The 26,021-nt window shown below is 41.2% G+C and overlaps 1 protein-coding gene and 1 long non-coding RNA gene across 9 annotated transcripts in view; one reads left to right on the top strand and one right to left on the bottom strand.

Annotated features, from left to right (window-relative positions):
• The window catches only part of CAMK2G (calcium/calmodulin dependent protein kinase II gamma), a 563,068-nt gene that overhangs the window by 346,754 nt on the left and 190,293 nt on the right, over positions 1-26,021 (top strand). For all 8 annotated transcript variants that reach the window (XM_030203383.1, XM_030203382.1, XM_030203385.1 and 5 more), the window contains exons 7-8: positions 15,776-15,878; positions 21,628-21,711. In XM_030203383.1, the coding sequence (XP_030059243.1) occupies positions 15,776-15,878; positions 21,628-21,711 (187 nt within the window). The remainder of the gene's footprint in view (positions 1-15,775; positions 15,879-21,627; positions 21,712-26,021) is intronic.
• The window catches only part of LOC115470333, a 113,502-nt gene continuing 90,271 nt past the window's right edge, over positions 2,791-26,021 (bottom strand). Inside the window, exons 2-3 of the long non-coding RNA XR_003942185.1 lie at positions 3,744-3,800; positions 2,791-3,280 (exon numbers count right to left, since the gene is read on the bottom strand). This is a non-coding gene — a long non-coding RNA (uncharacterized LOC115470333). The remainder of the gene's footprint in view (positions 3,281-3,743; positions 3,801-26,021) is intronic.

Here is a 26,021-nt window from a genome sequence, read left to right on the forward strand (position 1 = left end):
AATAAAGTTCCAAGCATACTGCATCATATTCAATCGGGTCCTCTGGCACAGGGGGCAAGAGTGTTAAGAAAATCATATGTTCCAGCTATTACATCCAGCACATGCCGGCAACCCTCATGATGTACCTTAAGGATTACTGGATATAGGAACATAAAGCACAACTTTTTCTCATCTAGAGCAGCACAAATAATCTTGCAAGAGAGGCACAGCTTGGCCCTCATACTGCAGATCCTCATGCTTTGTTTTATATTGGCGCCTGATTTCAAACTTGTAGATGTAATTATGAAGCTTCATTGTGAATCACCCATGGCTGCAAATCCCGGGTTGCCCTCTGGTCCGGGAGATGTGCGCATGGGTCCTAGGCCGTCCTGCATCAGGAACTCAGATGCCAGACAGCCCTCCAGAGCCGGGATGAGTTCGGAATTGGGGCAGCGCCTCCGGTATGCCTGTGATGCGAAGGTGCCCACAGCAGGATCTGTTTTCAACGTGCTGAAGAACCTGCGCTTTCAAGGCCTCCAAATCTGTGGACCTCTGGGACTGATCCTCCAAGGGCATTAAATTCTCTAGGGCAGATAAATTATCTGGGCAGATAATGTTTCCAGTTGGGGACCAAGGGCTAAAAACACCATATTGGTTAATTCAGCCAGCGCCGACTCTGTTCCGTCTTGTCCTCCTGCTCCTTCTGTGCTAGTTTTGTGGACATGTCCCTTCCAGATCACCGATTAAATTTGCCCATATAAATCGCCACCACACCAGGAATAAGCAGAATGGCAGGTCGGTCCAAAAAAATAATCAGTTTACAGCTATATGGGAGGTTGGGGCCCTGGTGCCGGTGTGACTAGCATCTGCCTGCTCTCACTGCATCACGTGAACCCCTGCCCCAATTTTAATTGATTTTTAAAAGTGTATGTGTTGCACATCCCAAGGGTCTTGAGCAGCTTACAAATATAGGGGTTCTTTTACTAAAGCGCTCTAACAGATGTAGCAATCACTAACAAAGCTTGTCCATTAAGTACTATGCAACCCATAGGTATATAATGGGCTGCGCAGTATTTAGCGTGTGCTAATTGTTAGCACGCCTTAGTAAAATCAATTTAAAAGACACAACACCACAAAACAGAACTTTATTGATTTATCTGTATGCTGTTTTTGTATTACGACAATCACTTTAATGAGCATTTCGTGAATAATCGTCAGAAATAAATGACTGAAAAAATAACAAGCCTTAATGTGTTTGTGAAATGTGGTGTAAGAATGGGATTCCCTCTGCAAATGAAAACAAGGAATCTGCATAATTAGTGGTTCATGCCTCAGCTACAGTTACCAGTCTAATTCCAGTCTCTGAGATCATGGAAGTGGCAAGTTGTGTTTTCCAAAGACTGAATAATTTTCACAATACAGTGGAAGAAGCACAAAACTGTAAAAGGACTGAATGAAAAAGTAAGAAAATAAGGGTTGCAACACAGAATGCTCTATGCTGCAGTAGCAGCAGCAGCAGCATTCAAATAATCCACCTATAAATAGGGAAGATCACTAAAAAGCATTAAGCCCACCAGAACATAAACGCTTCTCGTGCAGAGATACTAGATCTCTATATTGTCTGGCTGCCTAAATGGTTGGTTGATGTAATTATACTTTAAAACATTATTTGAGGAGTGATTAGTCAAATGATAAATTCAGATGAGAATTCTGACAAACCCGCCCGTTAACCCAGCAACAGGCCACATACATATCATAATGGTGCATCATAATGAGCATAAAACATTTTGGTCAACCAAAAATGCAGAAAGCACCAAGGCATCATAGTGAGAGAACTAGCATACTGTGCGCTCTAAGCTGTGGCTATTGTGGGGCATGATATAAAACTGGCAGAAACTCAAGTCTATTATATAACGTGATGAAACTATGTAAAGAAAAATTGCCTTGCCAGATAATGCAAACAAAGGAGCCTATTTACTAACCTGCAGCATACAATAACGTACATTATTTACTATGGCTCTTATTATTGGTAATTGGATGCATTCATTAGTAACAAGTTATGCAGCTTGGTAAATAGACCCAGTGGACAGGAAAGGAAAATGATACATCACATAGTAGTAATGGACAACAATGAACTAAGCAGCAGCCCTGACCATGAGCTTCTGGCCATACAAAACATAAACACAATACATGGTGATGTTTCAAAATGGTTTGTGGAAGTTGCATCTGCAGTGCAACAAGAAATTTATGCTTAAGCCCAAGAGATCGAGTGCCAAATAGACTACAGCTGGGAGTGCAACTGCAAGTGTGATGAGTTAGGAAGACCTTTTCAGTGTTATGCGAGCCGTAGCACCAGAGAATTACAACCAAGCCAAGCTAATCCGAAATGAAACTGTATAATGTCATATTGTGCCAATGTGTGCTATTAGCAGATCAAGCAAAGAGTATGCCAGTTGGAATTCTAGCGTGTACCTTTAGAGAGTTATTTTATAACAGGTTTGCTTGTGTATTAAGGCAGAGTGAGTACCTGTTTGAAGCCTATTTAATAGAGACATACAGGCACCCATGTGTCTTTATAAAATGCTAGCGTTAAACCATCAGAAATGGCATCTAGATTGTATGCCAGCTCCTGAGCAGGTGTAAATAAATGTCTGCAGCTTCAGTCTACAACTGTGTATATTTTATAAAGAACGGATATGTTTTGTGGCTTTACCTCTTCTCTGCTGAAACTCCCCCCCCCCCCCCCCCCTCCAGAATACACCCACACACGCATTACATAAAAGTACATGCCATTTTGTCACCATGCATACTTTCACAGTCGTAACCCTTGGGATAATTTTATAAAAGCTTTTATACATGCATTAAATGGTTTTACACGCAAAAAATGTTAATAAAATGGCCTCTTATGTTGCATGTGTGGACCAACACATGAATGCATGAATCTTGTAAATTAAGTCTTTTGCCAGAAATTCATTCAATAAACTCATACTTGGGTGCAGTTAGTACACAAGAACAAACGCTATCCGTGACACAAATTCTGTCTTGATGCAGGGATGTCTTTGAAGGATCAAAAAGTTGCTCAGGGACATTACACCTCCAGCATTTGCGACATCTGTCACATGGGGTCCCAATAACACTGAGAGAGGGAATAACGAAGACTGTAAACCAAATAGTAAAAGAATGCATCATCATCTAAGTGACAGAGCCTTTAGAAGAAGCGATCAACAGCCCAGTAGCAGAAGAGAAGCCAGGGAAAAGCTCTGGATCTTCAAAGACTGAAGAAATTTAAATGTCAGATGCCCTATAATAAAAGAAACTCTATTAGATATGGCCAAGGCAAAAATATTTTCAGTCATGTATGCTGACGATGCATATTGGAACGTTCAGTTAGATGAAAAAAGATGATGAACAATATTATGGAGTTTGGCACTAGCATAAGGATACAGATGGCTGAGAATATCAATGTTGCCATCAGGCTGTACTGCTCCTTTGATTTTTCTCTGTGACGCTGAATCATCTGAGGCTTGCTAGAACATCTCACAGGATTCAGTGTCATAGAGAATGTCAGTAGGGTAGTACAGCTTTTTGGCAATGCTGATAGTCTAGATGTTCTAGCAGGCCTCAAAAGGATCAGTGTCATGGTAAATGACATTTAAGTATACTATAGAAGAAGCAGTAGCAGCAGATCATAACAATCACAGAAAATTCTTAGAAGGTACTAAAGAAATCACCTTTAAATCAACAAATCAAAGTTGAAACAATACCTTAAGGATGTACCGTACATGGGACAACTGCTGATGTACCAGGACATATGCCAGAACCTTGGGAAAGTGAGAGCAAAATATCAAATGTTTGCACCTGTACATAAGGGACTGGATTCAGTAAATGGTGCTGAGAAAAGTCAATGCTCCAGGATTAGCACTTCTTATAGAATCACACAAAGCGCTGATTCCTGTGCCCAACTTTGGTTGCGAGGACTTAGACCAGCTGAAACCTGGTGTAAATCCTGGCATATAAGTTGGGCGTACTTCTGCCAAATTCTGTAACACAGCATGCCACTTTTCAGAATGCCCTGACCTGCGCAAGCCACACCCTGTATTGGGTTGTGTGCTATGGGTTTTGTGCAACTTGTGTTATAGAATAGCACACAGCGAGTTGCAAATCCCAATTTATGAAAGTTAATACCAATAATCAATAACATCCAGTTATTGACTGTTAATTACTTGTTAACCAATTGAGTTGCACATGCTTCTTAGGCATGCAAATTTCAGCAACCTTTATAGAATCTGGCACTGCAAACAGCTGTTAAAATTTGTTAACTATCTAACAATTATTTTTTATCATATGCATGTGAATCCTCTTGCTTGCTAGATGCAACTGTGTTAAACTGTTGACCACTAAGCATCAAACATATAAATGGCAAGAGGCGTACTCACTCGCAAATGCACAGTAGAGACCCTCTCTGTCCCGCCCCCGCGTCAATACGTGATGACAGGGGCGTGACAGAGAGGGAACCTGCGCACCTGTGAGTGAGGGAACCGCGGTCGCTACCGCTCCCCCCACCCACCCGGAGTCGCCGCCACCCACCCTCCACCCGGGCCGGGTACCTGACTTCACTATTCAAACTGCCGGAACGCAGCACACAGATCATCTGAGCTGCTGTTGGCCTTCCTTACCTGCCTGTGTCCCGCCCTCGCCGACGTTCCGTCACACGAGGGCGGAACACGCAGAGAAGAAGGAAGGCCGACGGCAGCTCAGATGAGCTGTGTGCTGCGTTCCGGCGGTTTGAATAGTGAAGCCAGTTACCCGGCCCGGGTGGGGGGGTGGCGGAGGGGACTCTGGGGGGGGGGGGGCTTTCAACCCCCCCCCCCTTCCTTTTACTAGCCCGTTTTTAAGGGCTCAACAGCTAGTTTTGTACTAAAATGCCATGATGTACAAAATGAAGTAGCTATATAACCCTTGCATAAGAAGTGTAGCCTGTAAGCCACTTTGCCAAATAAAGGAGTTCAAAAATTGAAAAGAAAAAAAAAAAGAGTAGCCAGTACATAAGTAAAGACTGACAATAAACTTCTTGAGGTAAATTTTAGGAAAGTGCTGCTGCCAGCTTCAAAACATCTACAGCAGCAGTGCCACCATCTAGCTACAGCCCTACCAAAAAGGGAACAGAGATACATAAACTGTACTGCTGAAACAACAGAATGGAGCACAATTTAGCATATGACGTTCTGAACCTACTGGAACAAAGTGAAGCATAAAAAGGACATTGAAAACATCAATGACCAATTATATTTCCATTTCACAAAGAAAAGACTGCATAAGGTCTAAGAACATATGCTATCTGATAAAGAGCTATAAAGCTTGACAACTGTTTGAAGTAGCTGGCCAGACATCCGTGGAAAGGCCCCCAAGATCACATATAGCTGCTGCGACAAGCTTAGTGTGCAGGACAATATTACATTCAGAGGCAGCAGTGGCCTAGTGGTTAGGGTGGTGGACTCTGGTCCTGAGGAACTGAGTTCGATTCCCACTTCAGGCACAGGCAGCTCCTTGTGACTCTGGGCAAGTCACTTAACCCTCCATTGCCCCAGGTACAAATAAGTATCTGTATATGTAAGCCGCATTGAGCCTGCCATGAGTGGGAAAGCGTGGGGTACAAATGTAACAAAAAATATGGGTTGTAATAATTTCTTTTCTTCACCTCTAACATTTAATAATATGTTTACTCCTATAGTTATAATTACCTGTAATGTAACAGCATCAGGGATTCTAGAGATGATGTAAACACTGTCCATAATTTTTCTATAAGTCAGTGTACATGTTCTAACTTTTATTAAGTCATTGGTACTTAATTTCTTTTTTTATTGTTATATCCAAATTAATAAAAATGATTGAACAAAAAAAAAATATATGGGTTGTTTACTAAAGCTTAGCTCAAGTTATCTGCAGCAGGGCCCATTTTATTCCTATGGGCCCTGCTGCGGATAACTCGAGGTAAGCTTTAGTAAACAACCCCCTAAGTGACGAGAGGACCATATCATCGATACATTGCACCCCTTGAACAAAGGTTTGCCTACGAAAAGCTAGAGATACAGGTCATTTTAGAAGCTTTGCATAGCATCTATACATGTTTAGGCCTCTGGTATTATAAATTGACCTTTAAAATGTTTTTAAAAATTGCTTTTAGGAGCTTAGCTCCTTAGTTGCCTTCTCTTATACCTATAATTATCTGGAATATTGTTCTTAATATGTATGTAGCAAAAATTAGCACCTCCACATGTAAGCCCTGTTGCTCATGTGTACAAGGCCCAGAGTGATGCTGCTTTTTTAGTAAACGTGCTTTCAGATAATGTTTGATCCTGCTGCACCTGTAGGGAAATACACACTGTGATGTCTTTTGTAAAATAGGCTGGAAATTATGACTGCCTCAACTTTATTTCCAACCTAAATGTCAGTGCATTTACAATGTCAGGCCGGCTTCCAAGGGGGGCGCCGCCCCCCTGTAGAAGATCAGTTGGCGCCCCCAGCACCCCCCCCCCCCCCCCCCGCAGATGAACAGTTGGCGCGCACGTGCCCCTTCCCCCCCCCCCCCCCGTGAAAATGATCGCTGCCCTCCCATCCACTCTCCTCTCTCCCCTGCCCTCCCGCTCCCATGTCCCAACTGCTCACCCTCTTCTTCCCCCCCCAAGATCCCTTTTAAATTTACCTCCGTCCCACCTTCTTCTGACGTCATTTCCTTGACGTCAGAAGAAGGCGGAACACTGAGCGAAGGGAAGACTAGTAGAGACGTCGGGAGCGCCGCCTCCTTCACTGACGCTTCGCCATCGCTGCCGGACGGAGGTAAATTTAAAAGGGATCTTGTTGGGGGGAGAAGAGGGCGGGCAGTTGGGACATGGGAGCGGGAGGGCGAGGTAAGCATGGTGCAGCGGGGCACCCCCCAGAGGACGGCACCCTCCTGCCGTGCTTACCTCGCTTACCGTGTTGGCACGGCCCTGTCCGAGGGTCTGTCTCAGACCAGGAGCCACACAATCTTCAGAGCATGCAGAACATCACCTGCATACTGCCATTTCAAATTACCAGAATGCTATAAGAATATTTCAAAGTCAAGTGTATGCCCATTGTTTGTAGACAGTGAATTAACATGGTTCTCAAGGTCATACCTGCTTCTATCAGTTAATAAATTTATGCAGATATTGTTCGTACCTGTGAGGGGGGGGGGTCTACAGAGCATTGCCCCTCTCCCTTAAGGAAAGTCTCTCCGATAGCCAGGGCCACCTTAAGACCTGTCCCTTCAATAGCCAGGAATACCTTAAGAGCATGTGAGCCGCCCTGGGAGGAAGTGAGCTGGGAGGGGTGGAGCCATTAGGAATATAAAAGATAGGCCAGGGGAGGAAGAAGAGAACCCCAGCCTATGCCTTGACTGAATAAATCTTACTGTTGTGACCTAGCTATGGTAAGCCATTTGATTTATCAGACTGAACTGCATAGGTTTTTATTTTGAAGTTTGGCCGGTGGAGAACCGCAGATTTGTTGGCTGCGTTTGGGGCATGGTAACCCTGGCAGTCACAAACTGTACTTAAACTGCAGAAGTTTCTCTACCCTATATCGCGGCCCTGTGAAAGGAACAGGCCAAGAATTTTCTTAAATACTTAATTTGCATTCATACCTGTTGTCCAGCTGTGTTACTCCACTGGCCCACTCCCTACTCTCGCTTGAGATCTGAGTACCCGATTCTTATAACTGCTACCGCCAGCAAATCCAATTAAAAAAAAACCAAAACCTAAATGTATAGCGTGTCTAGATAGTGGTTGAGTATTGTCACTGTCCAGATAATTTTTCTGGCTTGTCCTGCCTCTGTCCTTTTATTATATAGATAGTATAGGATCATTTAGGTGGATTTTCAGCCTGTTACCATTCATATAGCTGCCAGAAAACTACAGATAGGAAAAGTATATGTTCAACCAGCTGCTGGTTAATGTACACCTTGCTTACAATAATGGCACCCAAGTTTTTTTAATGAGTGAGTCTCTATACTTGAACATAAACACCTGTGAAGAAGAAAATTTTCTTTCCAAGCCAGGTGGCAAACCGTTTCATTCACACTGGCCATGTGGTTTGGTGGGAAACCTCTCTGGCCTTCAAGAACTTCTTTAAAATGCACCTGTGATGTTTTCTCCACATCTTTGGCAACAAATTCCACAGCTTAATTGTACATAAAGTGGAAAACTACTTTATTTAAATATGCGTCCCATTTTATTATTTGTTATGTATTTGGTTTTGCTCACACCTTTTTCAGGAGTAGCTGAAAGTGAGTTACATCAGATACATCAGAGTACCACAAGGATCACCGCTCTCACCAACCCTTTTCAATTTAATGATGACACCATTAGCTAAGTCGTTATCCAACCAAGGACTTAACCCGTACATCTATGCAGACGATGTCACGATCTACATCCCGTTCAAACACAATCTATCCGAAATCACAAATGAAATCAATCACAGTCTCCAAATAATGAACTCATGGGCAGATGCATGCCAACTAAAGCTAAACGCAGAAAAGACACAATGTCTCATTCTCTCCTCACAATATAACACGAACAAACCCACCACCATAAACACCTCAGTCTACACCCTTCATATCTCAGACAGTCTGAAAATTCTTGGAGTTACAATTCACCGGAATCTTACACTCGAAAGCCATGCGAAAAACACAGCAAAGAAAATGTTCCACTCAATGTGGAAACTAAAAAGAATCAAACCTTTCTTTCTAAGGGAAATATTCCGCAGCCTGGTACAATCAATGGTGCTAAGCCATCTAGATTACTGTAACGCCATTTATGCAGGATGCAAAGAACAAATCATTAAGAAGCTTCAAACTGCCCAAAATACAGCAGCCAGATTTATATTCAGAAAAACGAAATACGAAAGTGCCAAACCCCTAAGAGAAAAACTACACTGGCTCCCACTAAAAGAACGAATTGCGTTCAAAGTTTGCACCCTAGTCCACAAAATTGTTCATGGTGAAGCCCCGATCTATATGTCAGACCTCATAGACCTGCCAACTAGGAACACAAACAGATCAGCACGTACATTCCTGAATCTCCACTACCCCAGCTGTAAAGGACTTAAATATAAATCCACATATGAATCCAGCTTCTCCTACATATGCATGCAACTATGGAATGCACTACCGAAGGCCATAAAAACAATGCACGACCTAACAATCTTCCGAAAATGACTGAAAATGGACCTATTCAAGAAGGCATACCAAAACGGTCCATCCTGACTACAAACTTACATGAATTAGACAAAATCGTACCCCTACACCGGACCAACAATCAAGTGGATACTAGTGAAAATTGCACAATTCACACTATCACTTTATTTCTCACATCAGAAATGAACTTCTTACAGTTGACTATCTAACTAATGTTATAATCTACTCTGTCACTTAAGAACCTCTATCCAATATCATATTGTATTATACTTTACCATATATGCACCTTAATGTAATATCATTTGTAATTCTCCACCCGGAAATGGCGATCGCCATTACGGCATAATGTAAGCCACATTGAGCCTGCAAATTGGTGGGAAAATGTGGGATACAAATGCTACAAATAATAATAATAATAATAATCATACATACATACATACATACGGTATTTCCCTGCTGGGATCACTAAGTAATTTTGTACCTGAGACAATGGAGGATTAGGTAACTTGCCCAAGATCACAAGGATTTGAACCAGGCACCCCTGGATGTCTAGCCCAGTGCCCTAACCACTAGGTTGCTCCTCCACTCCGCTATTACTTCAGTGGTGTGTCCCCTTGTGTTAGTACTATTTGAAACGATAAACAGCCATTTCTCTATTTACCTATTCCACTCCACTCATGATTATATAGACTTATGTCATGTCTCTTCTTAGCCATCTCCAAGCTGAAGAGCCCTAACCTGTTTAGCCTTTCTTCATAAGAAGCCATTCCATCTCCTTTGTTTTGCTTTCCCTTATTCTTTACCCTTTCTAACCCCGCTATATACAGTGGTGGAAATAAGTATTTGATCCCTTGCTGATTTTGTAAGTTTGCCCACTGACAAAGACATGAGCAGTCCATAATTGAAGGGTAGGTTATTGGTAACAGTGAGAGATAGCACATCACAAATTAAATCCGGAAAATCACATTGTGGAAAGTATATGAATTTATTTGCATTCTGCAGAGGGAAATAAGTATTTGATCCCCCACCAACCAGTAAGAGATCTGGCCCCTACAGACCAGGTAGATGCTCCAAATCAACTCGTTACCTGCATGACAGACAGCTGTCGGCAATGGTCACCTGTATGAAAGACACCTGTCCACAGACTCAGTGAATCAGTCAGACTCTAACCTCTACAAAATGGCCAAGAGCAAGGAGCTGTCTAAGGATGTCAGGGACAAGATCATACACCTGCACAAGGCTGGAATGGGCTACAAAACCATCAGTAAGACGCTGGGCGAGAAGGAGACAACTGTTGGTGCCATAGTAAGAAAATGGAAGAAGTACAAAATGACTGTCAATCGACAAAGATCTGGGGCTCCACGCAAAATCTCACCTCGTGGGGTATCCTTGATCATGAGGAAGGTTAGAAATCAGCCTACAACTACAAGGGGGGAACTTGTCAATGATCTCAAGGCAGCTGGGACCACTGTCACCACGAAAACCATTGGTAACACATTACGACATAACGGATTGCAATCCTGCAGTGCCCGCAAGGTCCCCCTGCTCCGGAAGGCACATGTGACGGCCCGTCTGAAGTTTGCCAGTGAACACCTGGATGATGCCGAGAGTGATTGGGAGAAGGTGCTGTGGTCAGATGAGACAAAAATTGAGCTCTTTGGCATGAACTCAACTCGCCGTGTTTGGAGGAAGAGAAATGCTGCCTATGACCCAAAGAACACCGTCCCCACTGTCAAGCATGGAGGTGGAAATGTTATGTTTTGGGGGTGTTTCTCTGCTAAGGGCACAGGACTACTTCACCGCATCAATGGGAGAATGGATGGGGCCATGTACCGTACAATTCTGAGTGACAACCTCCTTCCCTCCGCCAGGGCCTTAAAAATGGGTCGTGGCTGGGTCTTCCAGCACGACAATGACCCAAAACATACAGCCAAGGCAACAAAGGAGTGGCTCAGGAAGAAGCACATTAGGGTCATGGAGTGGCCTAGCCAGTCACCAGACCTTAATCCCATTGAAAACTTATGGAGGGAGCTGAAGCTGCGAGTTGCCAAGCGACAGCCCAGAACTCTTAATGATTTAGAGATGATCTGCAAAGAGGAGTGGACCAAAATTCCTCCTGACATGTGTGCAAACCTCATCATCAACTACAGAAGACGTCTGACCGCTATGCTTGCCAACAAGGGTTTTGCCACCAAGTATTAGGTCTTGTTTGCCAGAGGGATTAAATACTTATTTCCCTCTGCAGAATGCAAATAAATTCATATACTTTCCACAATGTGATTTTCCGGATTTAATTTGTGATGTGCTATCTCTCACTGTTACCAATAACCTACCCTTCAATTATGGGCTGCTCATGTCTTTGTCAGTGGGCAAACTTACAAAATCAGCAAGGGATCAAATACTTATTTCCACCACTGTATTAGGTATGGTGCAATTAGAACTGCGCAGAGTACTCAACTTGCATGGATTAATACAGAGGACTTTATTGAATAATTCCAGGCTCTCCTTTTTTTTTCGATCCTAACCACCACACACTGAGCTGAAGTTTTCATGTATTGGCCATAATTACCCCCAAGATCCTTTTCCTTGGTGGTGACATCCAGTACCTATAGTTAGGATATTTCTTCCCTATATGCATCACTTTTCAGTTGTCCACGTTTAAATTTCAACTGCCATTCACATGCCCAGTCCCACGGTCCATTATATCTTCTTCAACTCCTCATAGTCAACTTGCGATTTTACAGCTTCAATTGTGAGTCATCCACAGATCTGATTACCTTACTCCCTGTTTCCAATCTTTAATGAATATTTTAAAAGCACCAGTCTCAGCACAGTACTACTCTGTTTCCATCTTTTAGCCATTTCCCAATCCACAGTAGAGCATTGCCTCCTGTCCCATTACTTTTTAATTTTCTCAAGATCTCGCATGTGGCACGCTCGCCTCACTCTGCTCCATCCACCCTCCGTACAGCCCCTTGGTTCACATACACAGTTGAGTCTATGCCAGCAAGATTTACAGAATTTTGTACATTCTGCTGGGGTGAGGAATTCTGTTTAAATTCTGCAGAATTCTCCCAGGAGTAAATATAGAATGTATAATATAACCACGTATAATATACCCCACAGTAAACTCCATCATAATGGTATTTCAACCATAATTTACATCATTGGTCCTATAAGCCAAACATATTTGCATTTTAATTTCACCAAATTAAATTACTTTGGACTCATAGGTTCAGTCATGCAAATTATGGTTGAGATGCCATTGTGATGCAATTTTCCATGGTGGTCTCCCATATTTGAAGGTCCTGCTATATTGTACCTCATAGTTTATACTGTTCAGTATTTTTAAAGTATTCCACTAAGATTTACTACTTAATAATTTTTGATGCTTATCTGGGGAGCTGGAGGAGTAGCCTAATGATTAGTGCAGTGGGTAAGAACTTGGGCAACTGGGTTCAATTCTCAGTGCAGTTCTTTGTGACCTAGGACAAGTCACCTAGTCCTCCTTTGTCCCAGAACAGAGAAAGTACCTGCGCATAATAAGTGTAAACCGCTGTAGTTGTATCACAGGCGGTATATCAGATCCATGACCCTTGATCATAGGAGCCAACTTTTCAAAATTATTGGGGGTGCTAAGCCCAATGGAAATAACCCCTCCCTGGACACATACAAGGAATTTTCTCAATATTGTGGGTGCTCAAGCACCCACAGCACCCACAGAGTCAGCTCCAATGCCCTTGATCCCTTTACTGCCATGCACTCTAACTCTTCAGTCTTAATTTTTAGACTTCTGGCATTTTCATACAGACAGTTTAATTTGTGGTTCTTATTTATATTCACAAGCTGTCCACCAGTAGATAGGGTTTAATTGGAATCATTTCTATCTTTCAGATCTTTATTAAAATGCACCTGGGCCACTTCAGCCTTTATCCCAATTTAAAAAAAAATTATATTATAACTTGTATCCTGCATGCCATGTTTTTGGCAGCCTAATTCCTCTCTAGTTAAAATAGAGCCCATATCTTTGGAATGGGCTCCATTTTTCTCAAAATGTTGCCCAGTTGCAAGTAATTCTAAAATCTACTTCCCTACATCATTGTGGATGTATTAAGACTCTGGAGCTCAGCCTACCTCAGGGTTGTTGCACTTGAACAGAGTTTATTTGAGAATGCTACCTTGGAGGGTCTGAATTTCAATTTCCGACCTGAAATCCTAAATTTGGCTTCCAGAACATCCCTACTGCACCTTCCTGCACCTTTGATACCCACTTGTACCAGGACAGCTGGCTTTCCCAAGCATACCCTCAAATTCTACCTTTGCACTGGGCAGGGAAGTTGCCAAGTGATCCTCATGCCCACCATCTGTCAGCTATCTGCATTCGTAATGATCAAATCTCCAACTACAGTGGCAGTCCTAAGCCTTCTCTCCTGGAAAGACATCTCCTCCTGTGCAAGAGAATTCTGCATCACATGGAGAGCAGATCTTGAGAGTAGGATTGCTTCTGCTATATACTAGGGTGATGATACCCAGGTGACTTTTCTTCTCTTAAGACTGCACGAGAGATGAAACCACTGTATTGTGTCTGTAATAGTCATCTTTATGTACCTCTGTCTGCATCGGTTCCGCCCAATCTAATACCCTTTTCTCCAGCAATCGGACTTTTTCTCTGAGGGATAAGAGTTTTTTGAACTGGGCGTACATAACCTTCCACCAACTGGACTGCTGCTGTTGAGTTGTTAGTTGCATTAAGTTGTTGGGAGTGAAGGATGCTTAACCTGGTTTTTAAATCTTTCAAATTTGGTGTAATTTATTTTAGTTAATGACCTGTAAAAAGGACTATAATTAGGATATTGAGAAAGTCATGGTTACTCATATGTTGATGTTAATCCTCTATTTGACTCTTGTGAAGTCTTTCCTCCGAACCTCTTGATTAGGGTTAAAGTCTATAAATCAAAGAATGTGTTTGGGGTCCTTGGAAAATGGGGGGGGGGGGAGGTTGGGAATTAAAGGCCACTTATCGCTGCTTTTTAGAAAAAGCTCTCACCTTCTCATAGCAAAACAATACCTTTTGGTAAAATCTCTTCAAACACTTATTTCACCCAGTAAATACTGTCGCTCTATGCAAAATTAAACAGTATTTTCCTCCTCGTTTCTAGTCCTATTTGTGCTCACCCACCAGCTGATATCAATTCGTTCTCTCTGAGGACTGATAGTATGAAGTGAATATTAGTACATGTGTATGTATGAAACTAAAAGGTCAAAAGGCAAAAAAAAAGAAAATTTCTTGCCTAGCTTTTGTGAGCTACATTCTTTCATGAAGTCCAAACAGAATAAGCAGATGATATTACAGTGGTTGTGTGAAGGGGTAGAGAGGTGTGAGCAAGGTTTTAAGTCTTGAAAATATTCATGAAGGCCTTACTGACCGTATCTCTGTGTGTTGTGATAATTGGGGTAATCTTGCAGCGCCACTATTTACAGCATTTTCAAATTCACTTGTGGAGTATTATGATCTTTGTGGGTGGGGGAGATATGTAAAGGGTTTCCCTGGTTCTTGCATTAGTTTTAGAAGTCTTATCTGTCAGTCTAGTAGAGGAGTGTGGTAGCTGTGTTAGTCCACTCTTAAGGTTATCAATAGAAATCAAACAAAATAAAACATGGAAAAGAAAATAAGATGATACCTTTTTTATTGGACATAACTTAATACATTTCTTGATTAGCTTTCGAAGGTTGCCCTTCTTTGTCAGATCGGAAATAAGCAAATGTGCTAGCTGACAGTGTATATAAGTGAAAACAACGAAGGATGCTATATTGGAGAAACAGGCCAGATGCTTAAGACAAGATTCAATTTACATAGACATCATATGAACAATACTGGTGCCAGCAGGGTTTCCACGCCTGTTGGTCAACATTTTACAGGACCAGGACACTGTACCAGTGACTTCACAGTGAGATTCATGAAAGGTAACTTTAAAACCATACAAGAACGTAAGACCTTTGAAGTCAGAATGATTGAATATTTTAACACCCAACAGAAAGGAGTTAACAAGGATCTGGGGTTCCTAGCCCATTATAAACCATAAAGCTGTATGTCTCTGTTGATCACCCCACCCCTCACCTATCCACACCAATCCTGTTAGAATATCAATGATATGCTTTGATGTCCCCATGCATACCTCCGACCCACCCCCATCCTCCCACCCTGTCAGACTGTCATAGTAATGCTTGAATGTTTTCACTTATATACACTGTCAGCTAGCACATTTGCTTATTTCCGATCTGACGAAGAAGGGCAACCTTCGAAAGCTAATCAAGAAATGTATTAAGTTATGTCCAATAAAAAAGGTATCATCTTATTTTCTTTTCCATGTTTTATTTTGTTTGATTTCTATTGATAACCTGTCAGTCTAGTAAACTTGTTTGGCAGAGTTGCATCAGTTGCCTCCTGATAGATTTTTTTTTTTCTCAGAGGCAGATGGTGGGTGGGGGCTGAAAAAAAAAAGGATTTCTGAACAAGAAACTGAACCAAAGAAAAATGGATGATTTTAATGATGATGTTTTTCTCTCCCCACCCATCCATAGCCAGAGAACTTGCTGCTGGCAAGTAAAACCAAGGGTGCTGCAGTGAAACTGGCCGATTTCGGGCTTGCCATAGAAGTGCAGGGGGACCAACAGGCCTGGTTTGGTAAGAACAAATGTATATATTTTTTAATTATTGTTTGTCTCAAACAGGTAGTGCTCAGGAAATCTAGCTGCTAGTAGTTCTCTCATATATGGGTAAAAGGTGTGGGGGGGGAGGGGTATAGCGTGTGGTATATGAAGAAGTCAGTAAAATCTATCCTTGTCTAATGATAGTTGTTAGTCTGGGAGGTTCTTCAGTTATCTACCGAGCAAAGGCACAGTTGATGTAAAAAGACTCATCAGTAGCAGTGCTATACGCTGCCACGTGAGAGACATTCATTTGAGCACCACCTTCTGCTTAATGAACAGGCCCGGGTCAAGTGTGCTGCGGAGACTGTAAGCACTGCCCCTGATGGAAAGAAGTTTCTGCAGTTGCACAATAGTGACACCCATTAACCACCCATTAACCAAACTGGAGCCTACACATACCAGATTCTAGATGAAACTGTGTTCCATGACCTCTGGCTGAGGACAGCTGCTGCAGTGAGGGAGATCGGGGGGACATTATAAATAGTGGAACCCCTTCTACCTCCTCAATAATGGTGCTACAGCCTAGTTGTAGAGTGCATTTTATGACAAAATTCCTAGTTAAATCACAGCGAGTCAAAATTACCATGGAATGAATAATTTATTTTAAATTATGAGAGTAATTTTCAAAACCATTCCTGCAGGTAAAGGAGTGTTTCATGTGCAGAAATAGGTTATTAGCAGATGTCATGCCTGACATGCATATAAGATTATATGTGAACATCCTTTACACACATTACTTTACAGAGGCTGAGTGACATTGTTTCTGGGGACAGGGTTGGGGGGGGGAGTGCAGTTATGCACAGACTTAGGAAAATATAGTAGTGTGTGTAAAAATAATCCTGCCATATGTTTTATGCTAAAGATCAGAAATAAGCACTTAATTTCTTGGTGTAATTCTCAAACTGTAGTTTTGCACACACTTTGTTTTGAAAAATTTCCGAAGTCCGCATATGGAAAGTATACATGTACTTTTTACAGATGTACTTTCTTTTTTTCACCATCTCTTTCCATCTCTCTGTGTCCCTGTTTTGTTCATTTCTAAGTTCCTCTCTTTCCTAAATCAACCCTTCTCTGTTTTTGCTTCTCTTCTCAGCCTGATTCTGTCCTGTTAACACCTTTGCAGCCTTTTATCTCCTGTCAGACCCACCTTTCCTGTCACCCATTTATCTGCAGCCACTTCTGTCAAATCGTCCAATATGAGCCCTCTCCTCCAACTTTTTATCTCTTATTAACAACCATAACTTCTATCTCTGGGGCAAGGCAGAATGGACTTCATGCAGCAATGTCCTTCAGGATTTTTAGTGTTGCGATATACAGGTTCAACATCCCCCTTGAGTGTGCATTAGTCAGAACCATGAAAGCGCTCCTAGTGTGGACAGTGACCCTACACATCAATAGGGGGTGGCCATACCAGTTCTGACAAAGAGCATTTGCAGGATGTGATGCCAGTCTGAGCTTTGCTTTGTTCTTCTTTTCCCTTTCTTTATTAATTTCAAAACTTTTACAAGAATAGAAATAATGGTACATTATAAGAAATGTAAGCAAAAGAAAAAGATAGTAAAGGAAAACTAGTTACATTTCACTAGAAAAAGTCCATATAATGGGAGATCCAAGATACAAATTATAGAGGAACTAATATTCCTACAGGAAAGGAACAAAGAATGATGAGCAGCATTCATCAATATTTTCACAGTTGTGAAACTACAGCAGAGGCTCCTTTTACCCTCTAAAAAGAACTGAAGTTGAGATGGGTCACGAAAAACATAAGTATGATTTTCCAAAGAAACAATGCATTTACAAGGAAACATTAACCGAAATTTAGCACCCATATTTATCACTTGTCTCTATGAAAGAAATTTTTCCACCAGGCCTAGATCCAGCAACATACAACTGGAAATGTAGATATTTTACCATCAAGAAAATTACTCAGTTTTTCTAAAGAAAAGTCTCATTAATGCTTCTCTATCTTGGAGGAAAACAAAGGAAATCATTAATTTAGACCTGGAGACAACTCCTTCCATTGAACTTTCTAGCATATCCATTAAGTTCAAGCAAACAAGCAGCTTCGGGGGCTGGGTGCGATTTAGGCACAGAAATATAGATGTTTTGAAGAGGTGGTAGACTCTCATCTGAATAATTAAAGGTCTCGTTCAAAAAAAAAAACTATGAAATAAGTCTTTTGGACTTGATGTCAATAGTTTAGGGAAATTTAGAATTCTTATATTAAGATGTCTAATATAATTTAAAAAATTCTCAATCTTGTGTTGATAAACTAGTCTATCTTGAATTAAAGAAGACTTTGTTTCAATTGTTGCTTCTGAGAGTTTGCCTATACTAACTCCCTTTTTGAGCCTCCAACTTCTGGATTCTAGAAATATTTGAATTCATAGCAGGGCATATACTAGAGTAAACTTGATAGAGAGCTTCCAGGGTCGTCTGTATAGTCAAGTGTCACTTTTTCTGATCTTTCTAGCCGCGGGACAGACAGTCTAGAAATTCCTTCAAAGGTATCCTTGATAACCTTAGCAGAATCTTCCATAAGGTTTGTTTTTTTTTGTTCCACCGATGGGGCAAAGGGAAGCATTGGGCTCCCACTAGTCACAAAACTCTGTGTTTATACTTCAAAGCACTTAGCAGCTCCAACGCTGCCATGCTGTGCTGCGCCAGGGGTGCGGTGGGACCTATGGGGCTGAGTGAAATGTTACTCCTAAAGTCAGGACTCTTCCTTAAAGCCTGACTAGCCGGAATGCCCTGTTGTGGAGAAGGTCACTAAGCAAAGCTGGTAATCTGGCGCTGTCGCAGGGATGAAGAAGGCTGCATGCAGGAGGCAGCCTGTGCCTTACTGTTCTGTTTTGGCATGAGAAAGAAGGAAACAAAGAAAGTAAAAAGATCACCGGGTGCTGAGAGAGCCTCTTCTCTGTGTGCTCATATGGAAGCCATTTTGGATTCCCCTGCTTTGTTTTTCAATGTGATACTAGTGCAATTTTCCTGCTGCCTGGTAGAGACGTGTTCCAATTGAGTTTTAAACCCAAAGGAGCAAACAGTTGGGCTAAAAAAAAAAAAGGAAGAAAAAAGTCTTTTTAGTAGACATGTATGAAAGATGGAGTGAAAGACAGGAGACTGAAACTTGCCTAGCTTCTCGAGATCTGGTGTCTATTTCCTATCACTAGTGTAGGCTTTTCTATAACACAGGCAGAAGAGAGTTGTTTAGCATGCTTTAGGCTTTTAAATAATATGTACAGTATGTACTTTAAATTGAGCAAGCCCATGGCTTGGGTATGGCATTGTTTGGCCTTTCTTTGTGATGCACTTGTGGCCTTTAGCCAATCAGATTACCAGATTGGTTGACATGTTTCTTCCATTGTGCCCTAATAAAGTTTTATGTACATTGGAATGATAGACTGTTGCATATTGGGCAGTGAGGAAGTTTTTACCTGCCAAAAAGTCTTATGTAATAAAACTCTCACTTGATAAAACATCCACAAATATAGGCAATCTATGATATATGTGCACCAGGAAATATAACTTTGTTTTTCTTTTGTTAAGAGTACTGCTCTTGAAAGTTTTGATTTAATATTACCAAATTTAAAAAAAAAATAGAAGGTTTGGCCCAGACTATTCATTTTAAAAAGCTAATTCATGTTTTAAGTATAAACTTTCTAGACTGTTAAGATCCCTTCCTTGGCCGTTGTGATGTTGACCAAACTTACGTGAGGAGTATCTCCTACAAGATGTGTTAACGTTAAAGTGGAATACTCCTTGGAACATTTTTAAGCTATTGAGGTCTGTTATAGATATTTTATCATCTTTTCCAGTCCCTGACGTGCCCATGAGCCACACTGAGATGTCTTTTCTGTGTTACCACTGCCAAACAACTGGCTCAGAGACAATTGTTTTAGCCTCCTGGAAAAGCTCTGATGGATAAGCACAGTACAAATGTAGAAAGATTTCAGTTTATGTAGAATGGGATCCCATAGTTATTTGAAATTATGGCTATTTTGAATTGCACATATAATGCCCCTCAGGAGAATCTCTGGGTTCAGGGACTGATCTGGCAGGAGCCCCATAGCCCAGCTCCGTCATTTGCCTTGTATATGTGGCGCCTGGTGCTTCCACTTGAGGTGGGTGAGATTTCTTTCCCTTCTCCCCAGGAAAATTCCAACAAAAACTTCTATGAATGACTCTGTTAGGATTTCCCAATCCTCTGTGAGCTGTGGTCTGTACTACTCTTGACAGGTGTCACAGATTTCACAAAGCAAAGAAATCACTCTGGGGGTCTTTCACTAAGCCACGGTAGCGTTTTTACCTTACAGTAGAAATCAGCTAGCGGTAAACGCCGAGACACCCATTATATTTCTATGAGCGTCTCGGTGTTTACTGCCAGCTGATATCTACTGCGAGCTAAAAACGCTATTATATCTTAGTAAAAGACCCCCTCTGTGTTCACTGTTTTGGAACCTCAGCCCTCTTTTGACCAAGTCCTGTAACTGCAGTTTTTCCAGCAGTAAGGAGAACCCCTCCCCCTCTTCTCAAGTACAGATAGAGATACACAGAAATTTTCTGTTCTGTTTTAACTCCTTTACAATCCCAGCCTTCAGTGGACTAAACTCTGCAATTGCAGCCTTTCAGCCAACCTTTTATTCTATCCAGTTCAATCCACACTCCACTTTCCTTGTTTTTCTGCTCCCACATCCCATTCATGAATCTCACAGCTTCCCTAGGGCCACTTCACTTGCCCTCTCTAAGTATCAGGGTGGGAAATTTGCCTGACTATCAAAAATATTTCTGTTACACCTGCACAGTTTATAACTTTTTTTAAACATACACTAATCATTTACTTTTACTACTACTACTACTTAACATTTCTAGAGCGCTACTAGGGTTATGCAGCGCTGTACAATTTAACAAAGAGAGACAGTCCCTGCTCAAAGAGCTTACAATCTAATAGACAAGTGAACGGTCGGTCCGATAGGGGCAGTCAAATTGGGGCAGTCTGGATTCACTGAACGGTAAGGGTTAGGTGCCGAACACAGCATTGGAGAGGTGGGCTTTAAGCAAAGACTTGAAGACGGGCAGGGAGGGGGCTTGGCGTAAGGGCTCAGGAAGGTTGTTCCAAGCATAGGGTGAGGCGAGGCAGAATGAGCGGAGCCTGGAGTTGGCGGTGGTGGAGAAGGGTACTGATTTTATTTGTACAATTCGATCACAGCTAGTGATTCCTTTTCACACAGGAAGTTCAGTAACTTGTATAGCTGTTACCCTTCTCCTATAGCAGACTCTGAGATCTAACTGGGGTTGTTAGGGAGAACAAGAAAAGATTCATTTCAATTGGCATCCTGTCTTCAGCAAACAAATATGTCTTATTAAAACTGCTTCACAGAGTTTTAACACACAAACTATCTTTTTGAAAACCTCTTTATGGAAGGGGCTTCACACACACAGCCAACTCAGGGTTGGAAAGTCAGGCTGGCAGTTGCTGCTTACCCTACATGGGTGATCCCAGAAGGGAAGAGGTGATTAAAATATAATTTAAAGCCAAATAGGGTCAGCAGAAGAGTAGGCTTTGAACCCATGTCCCAGAATTTTTATCTTAATTCAGTGACTAAAACATTAGTGCCACAGCCATGTACATAGTTTTAAAAAAGAATGGATGTTGTGGGAGAAAAGATGTTAACATTAGTATGTGTAATGTGTTTCAGTGCTTTCTATTGTTTCTTTTCAAACAGGGTTTGCTGGTACTCCAGGTTACCTTTCCCCTGAGGTCCTACGAAAAGATCCCTATGGTAAACCTGTGGACATTTGGGCATGTGGTAAGATCCCAGGAATTCTTGATATTGGAAGCATATATTAATTCTCTACTTGTTAGTAAAGTCTGGTACTGAGGAAAGCGGCAAGCTCTTCATTAACAAAACTGATTCACCAAACTGGTGTATGAGCTAAAATATAAGATTTTTGGAAACTGAGAACTGGGAAAACAAGAGTTTACTTTTGTTCATTAAGCATGGCAACATTTTTTAAAGCACAAGCAAAAAAAGAGAGGATGGGTCCCAGGGATACCGAATATAATTGAACAGGAATTTTTTAAGCACATTATCAGTCTGTCGTACATCTGGAGGAGGAGGAATGAGGAGCGTTGTGGTTCGACAGTTACAGCATATTAAGGCAGTTGTGTATAAATTTTATGGCATACTTTTTTCATAGAGCATAAAGGTATCCAACCTTCTCTTTGTAAGAGAGGAGGTAGTTTCAGGGGCTCCTGTATTCCTCTGTGATGGATATATCCACTGGTGGTTAACCATTTGGGTCAACGTATTTCACATCATTGGTGAAATAGTGGGCTTTATAGGGTTTACATTAGTGGGCTTATGTACAACAGATAGTTCAAGAGACTTCTAAGAAAATGATTTTTAAAATGCTCTTTGCTGCAAGATTCACTGTTGCTGTCTACTGGATGACACCTATAACCAATTAGCCTTGGAGAGCTCAATTTTTTGAAATAGCCTGTAAAGAAATATTGACTTTTTTTGCTAAAAGGGGAGCAACATAGAAATTGGCAGAATTTTTTTTTTTAATGCCAGCTGCGATGTGTAAAAAAAAAAAAAAAGTATATTTAGTGCTTGTATTCGGATAGGTTGAAGGTGCTGAATGTACTTGGAATGCAGTCCTTGCTGGCAGCTCTGAAGCGATGATATTCAGCTGCTATGAGTATATCTAAATGGTTTGCTTTAAGACTGCATTTTAAAGTAAACTGTTTTGCTGTACAGTTAGCAGACTAATACCGCTGCTATTTATAATACAGTAAAGTCTCGATTATACGAGTTAAACGGGTCAGACTTACATAAGTACATAAGTATTGCCATACTGGGACAGACCTAAGGTCCATCAAGCCAAGCATCCTGTTTCCAACAGTGGCCAATCCAGGTCACGAAGACCTGGAAAGATTACAAAGTAGTACAAAACATTTTATACTGCTTATCCCAGAAGTAGTGGATTTTCCTCGAGTCCAATTTAATAATGGTCTATGGACTTTTCCTTTAGGAAGCCGTCCAAACCTTTTTTAAACTCTGCTAAACTAACCACCTTTACCACATTCTCTGGCAACGAATTCCAGAGTTTAATTACACGTTGAGTGAAGAAATATTTTCTCAGATTCGTTTTAAATTTACTACTTTGTAGCTTCATCACATGCCCCCTAGGCCTAGTATTTTTGGAAAGCATAAACAGACGCTTCACATCTACCCGTTCAACTCCACTCATTATTTTTTGGACTTCTATCATATCTCCCCTCAGCCGCCTTTTCTCCAAGCTGACTTCTTGTTGGATAAATGAAAAGTCGGATAATACAGAAAACAATGGTAACCCTTCAAACAATGCAGAAACAAAGGCAGCAAAAACAGGGTCTGGGCACACAAAGGTGGTAAAAGTAAGGTCCCAGGTATGGAAAACGGAAAGACAAGCCATGTGATGTCACTAGGGGTCTGTCGTATATGCTGAATGGTCAGATCAGCGAAGGTCGGATTACAGTCTAGATTATCCAACCTTCACTGATCTGACCATTCAGCACATTAGACAGACCCCTGGTACATAGCGCTACACCAGAATTAAGTTAGTGCAAGGGTGGAATAACTAACTACAGTACATTCCACCCATGCTGTAACTTAACTCTGGTGTAATGCTATCCAGACAGATAGTGCCAAGGCAGTTAGAGGAATTTTTGCAGGCACTATCTAGAAAAATTTGCAAAACTACCAATAGCAGACCTGTCCAATTAACAGCACCCACTAAATTTTGTTTTAATATTGTACCCAATGTGTTCAAACTCATTTAAAATCCTAATGAACAAAATTTGTGATTTCAAGTAACCGATGTATGTTTTTTGTTTGGAATAAAACATTTTTAAAAATTGTGCAAAACATATAAGATGCACCTGCTGGCAGATGAAAGAATGCTTATATTCACTTTGCATTTTCAAACTTCCTCCAAGGTCTAATCCTCTGCATATATGCCCTGTCGAACTCTTCTTCTTCAGGGTACTATTTCAGAGTGGATTAGGTTTGCACATACCATGACAGTTATGAACCTTACTTCTAAGCCAGGGTACATTGAGAATGATCTCTCTGTTTTACTGCTAAAACTTGCTGAAGTACTTGTATCTTGCCTTGTACTTCACTCTCAACCATTGGCTGAAAAAATGTCCTTAAAAATGTTTTAAATATATTTTTATATTTCTTCACACTATCTTGAATTTTTTATTCCTGCTATGCTCCACTTATAAACTTAAGTTTTGATTTACTAAGCACAGTGGAACATAATGGGGTTAAAAAATTCAAGATTGTGTGAAAAAATATAAAAATATATTTGAAATATTTTCAGAGAGGTTTTTTCCAGCCAATGATTGAGTAAAGAATAAGGCACGGGCCATGTTGTTCTCTGAGACTTTTTTTCCTTTGTATTAGACATTTTGTTAAAGTTTAAATAGATTGATTTTGAGCAACCAAAGTATTGTGACAAGTGTTCATTGGAGATATTTGTATTTTTACTAGGTTTTTCCTTGACTCCATTCCCTAGCATTGGTAGTTCTTGCATTTTGCCATAGAGAGCTTCTAGAACACAAAACCAGTAACGTGTATAGGCAGCCTATCCAAGTGTGCTTAGTGCAGAGGAAAGGGCCTCTATATCTGCAACCATTCAGATTTTTAGAGATATAAAGATGATGGAGCTTTATTCCCTCTTTGAGAAATGTTGTCAGAAGATCTTTTGCATGGAAGACTGTGGAAAACGGTACCTTTATTTTCTACTAGTAAGCAAAGAGCCCCACTCCTAAAAAGAGAACATTGATAAATATCATGGTAGTTCACTTATCCTCTGTGTATGGAAAGGAACACAGGAAGAGGGATGAGCAGGAAATGGAAGAAGAGAGACTGGAGAGTGAAGAAGAGTGAGAAGGGGGATTATTATTTGGAAGAGAGCAGGTAATAGTTATAAAAATACCCTGCAACATTTTCTGAAGTAGCAGCTTACCTGCTTTCCTACTAGTTTTTACTGGGGAAGGTCACAGATTTGTGTTTGAGTCGCTAGAGGAAAGGACTAAAAGCATCATTCCTACAGAGTTAGTTCCCTAAATGTAAGTGTATTTCAGGAGGCTATTTGCATCACAGAAATTGCATTTAAGCTGCTGCACTTTTTCTGTCACAGACCACACCGCTGACGACTGCCGAATCACTGGGACGCGTCAGCCTTTTGCCAGCCTGAGAGAACATCTCAGAGCTGGATTGGATTAGTTCTCTTGCTGGCTCACAAAGTAGGGGGAGATTTGGATTAAGCTCACACCTTTCTTGGTAGTTCAAAGCAAGCTAAATTTAGATACAGTAGGTATTTTTCTGTCCATGAAGGGCTTACTCTCGAAGTTCATACATGAGGCAGTGGAGGGCTCACTGGCAGGCAAGATCACAAAGAGCTGCAACAGCTAGAACAGCTAGAAGCTGTCAGGGATGTTTATCCTTATACTAGTTCAAAGAAAAAGCCTTCCACAGTTCAGAAAGCCTGTGGCTGATAGAGTTCCTGGTATTTCCCTTCCAGCATAACAGAGCATAGGGGTGAACAAAACATGTTGATAAAGGCAAGCCGGTTGATATTTCGTATCTGGATTTTCAAAAGGCGTTTGAAAAAGTACCTCATGAAAGACTCCAGAAGAAATTGGAGAGTCACGTGGATTAAAAACTGGTTAAATGATAGAAAACAGAGAGTAGGGTTAAATGGTCAGTATTCTCAATGGGTTCCCCAGGGGTCTGTGCTGGGACCGCTGCTTTTTAACATATTGATAAATGATCTGGAGATGAGAGTAACTAGTGAGGTAATTAAATTTGCTGATGACACAAAGTTATTGAAAATTGTTAAATCGCAAGAGTATTATGAAAAATTATAAGTGTACCTTACGAGACTGGAAATTGGGCGTCTAAATGGCAGATGACGTTTAATGTGAGCAAGTTCAAAGTGATCCATGTTGGAAAGAGGAACCCGAACTATAGCTGCATACTGCAAGGTTCCACATTAGGAGTCACCGACCAAGAAAGGGATCTTGATGTCGTTGTTAATGATACATTGAAACCCTCTGTTCAGT

This window comes from Microcaecilia unicolor, chromosome 5, assembly GCF_901765095.1.
Source record: "Microcaecilia unicolor chromosome 5, aMicUni1.1, whole genome shotgun sequence".
In the NCBI taxonomy this organism is placed as follows: Eukaryota; Metazoa; Chordata; class Amphibia; order Gymnophiona; family Siphonopidae; genus Microcaecilia; species Microcaecilia unicolor.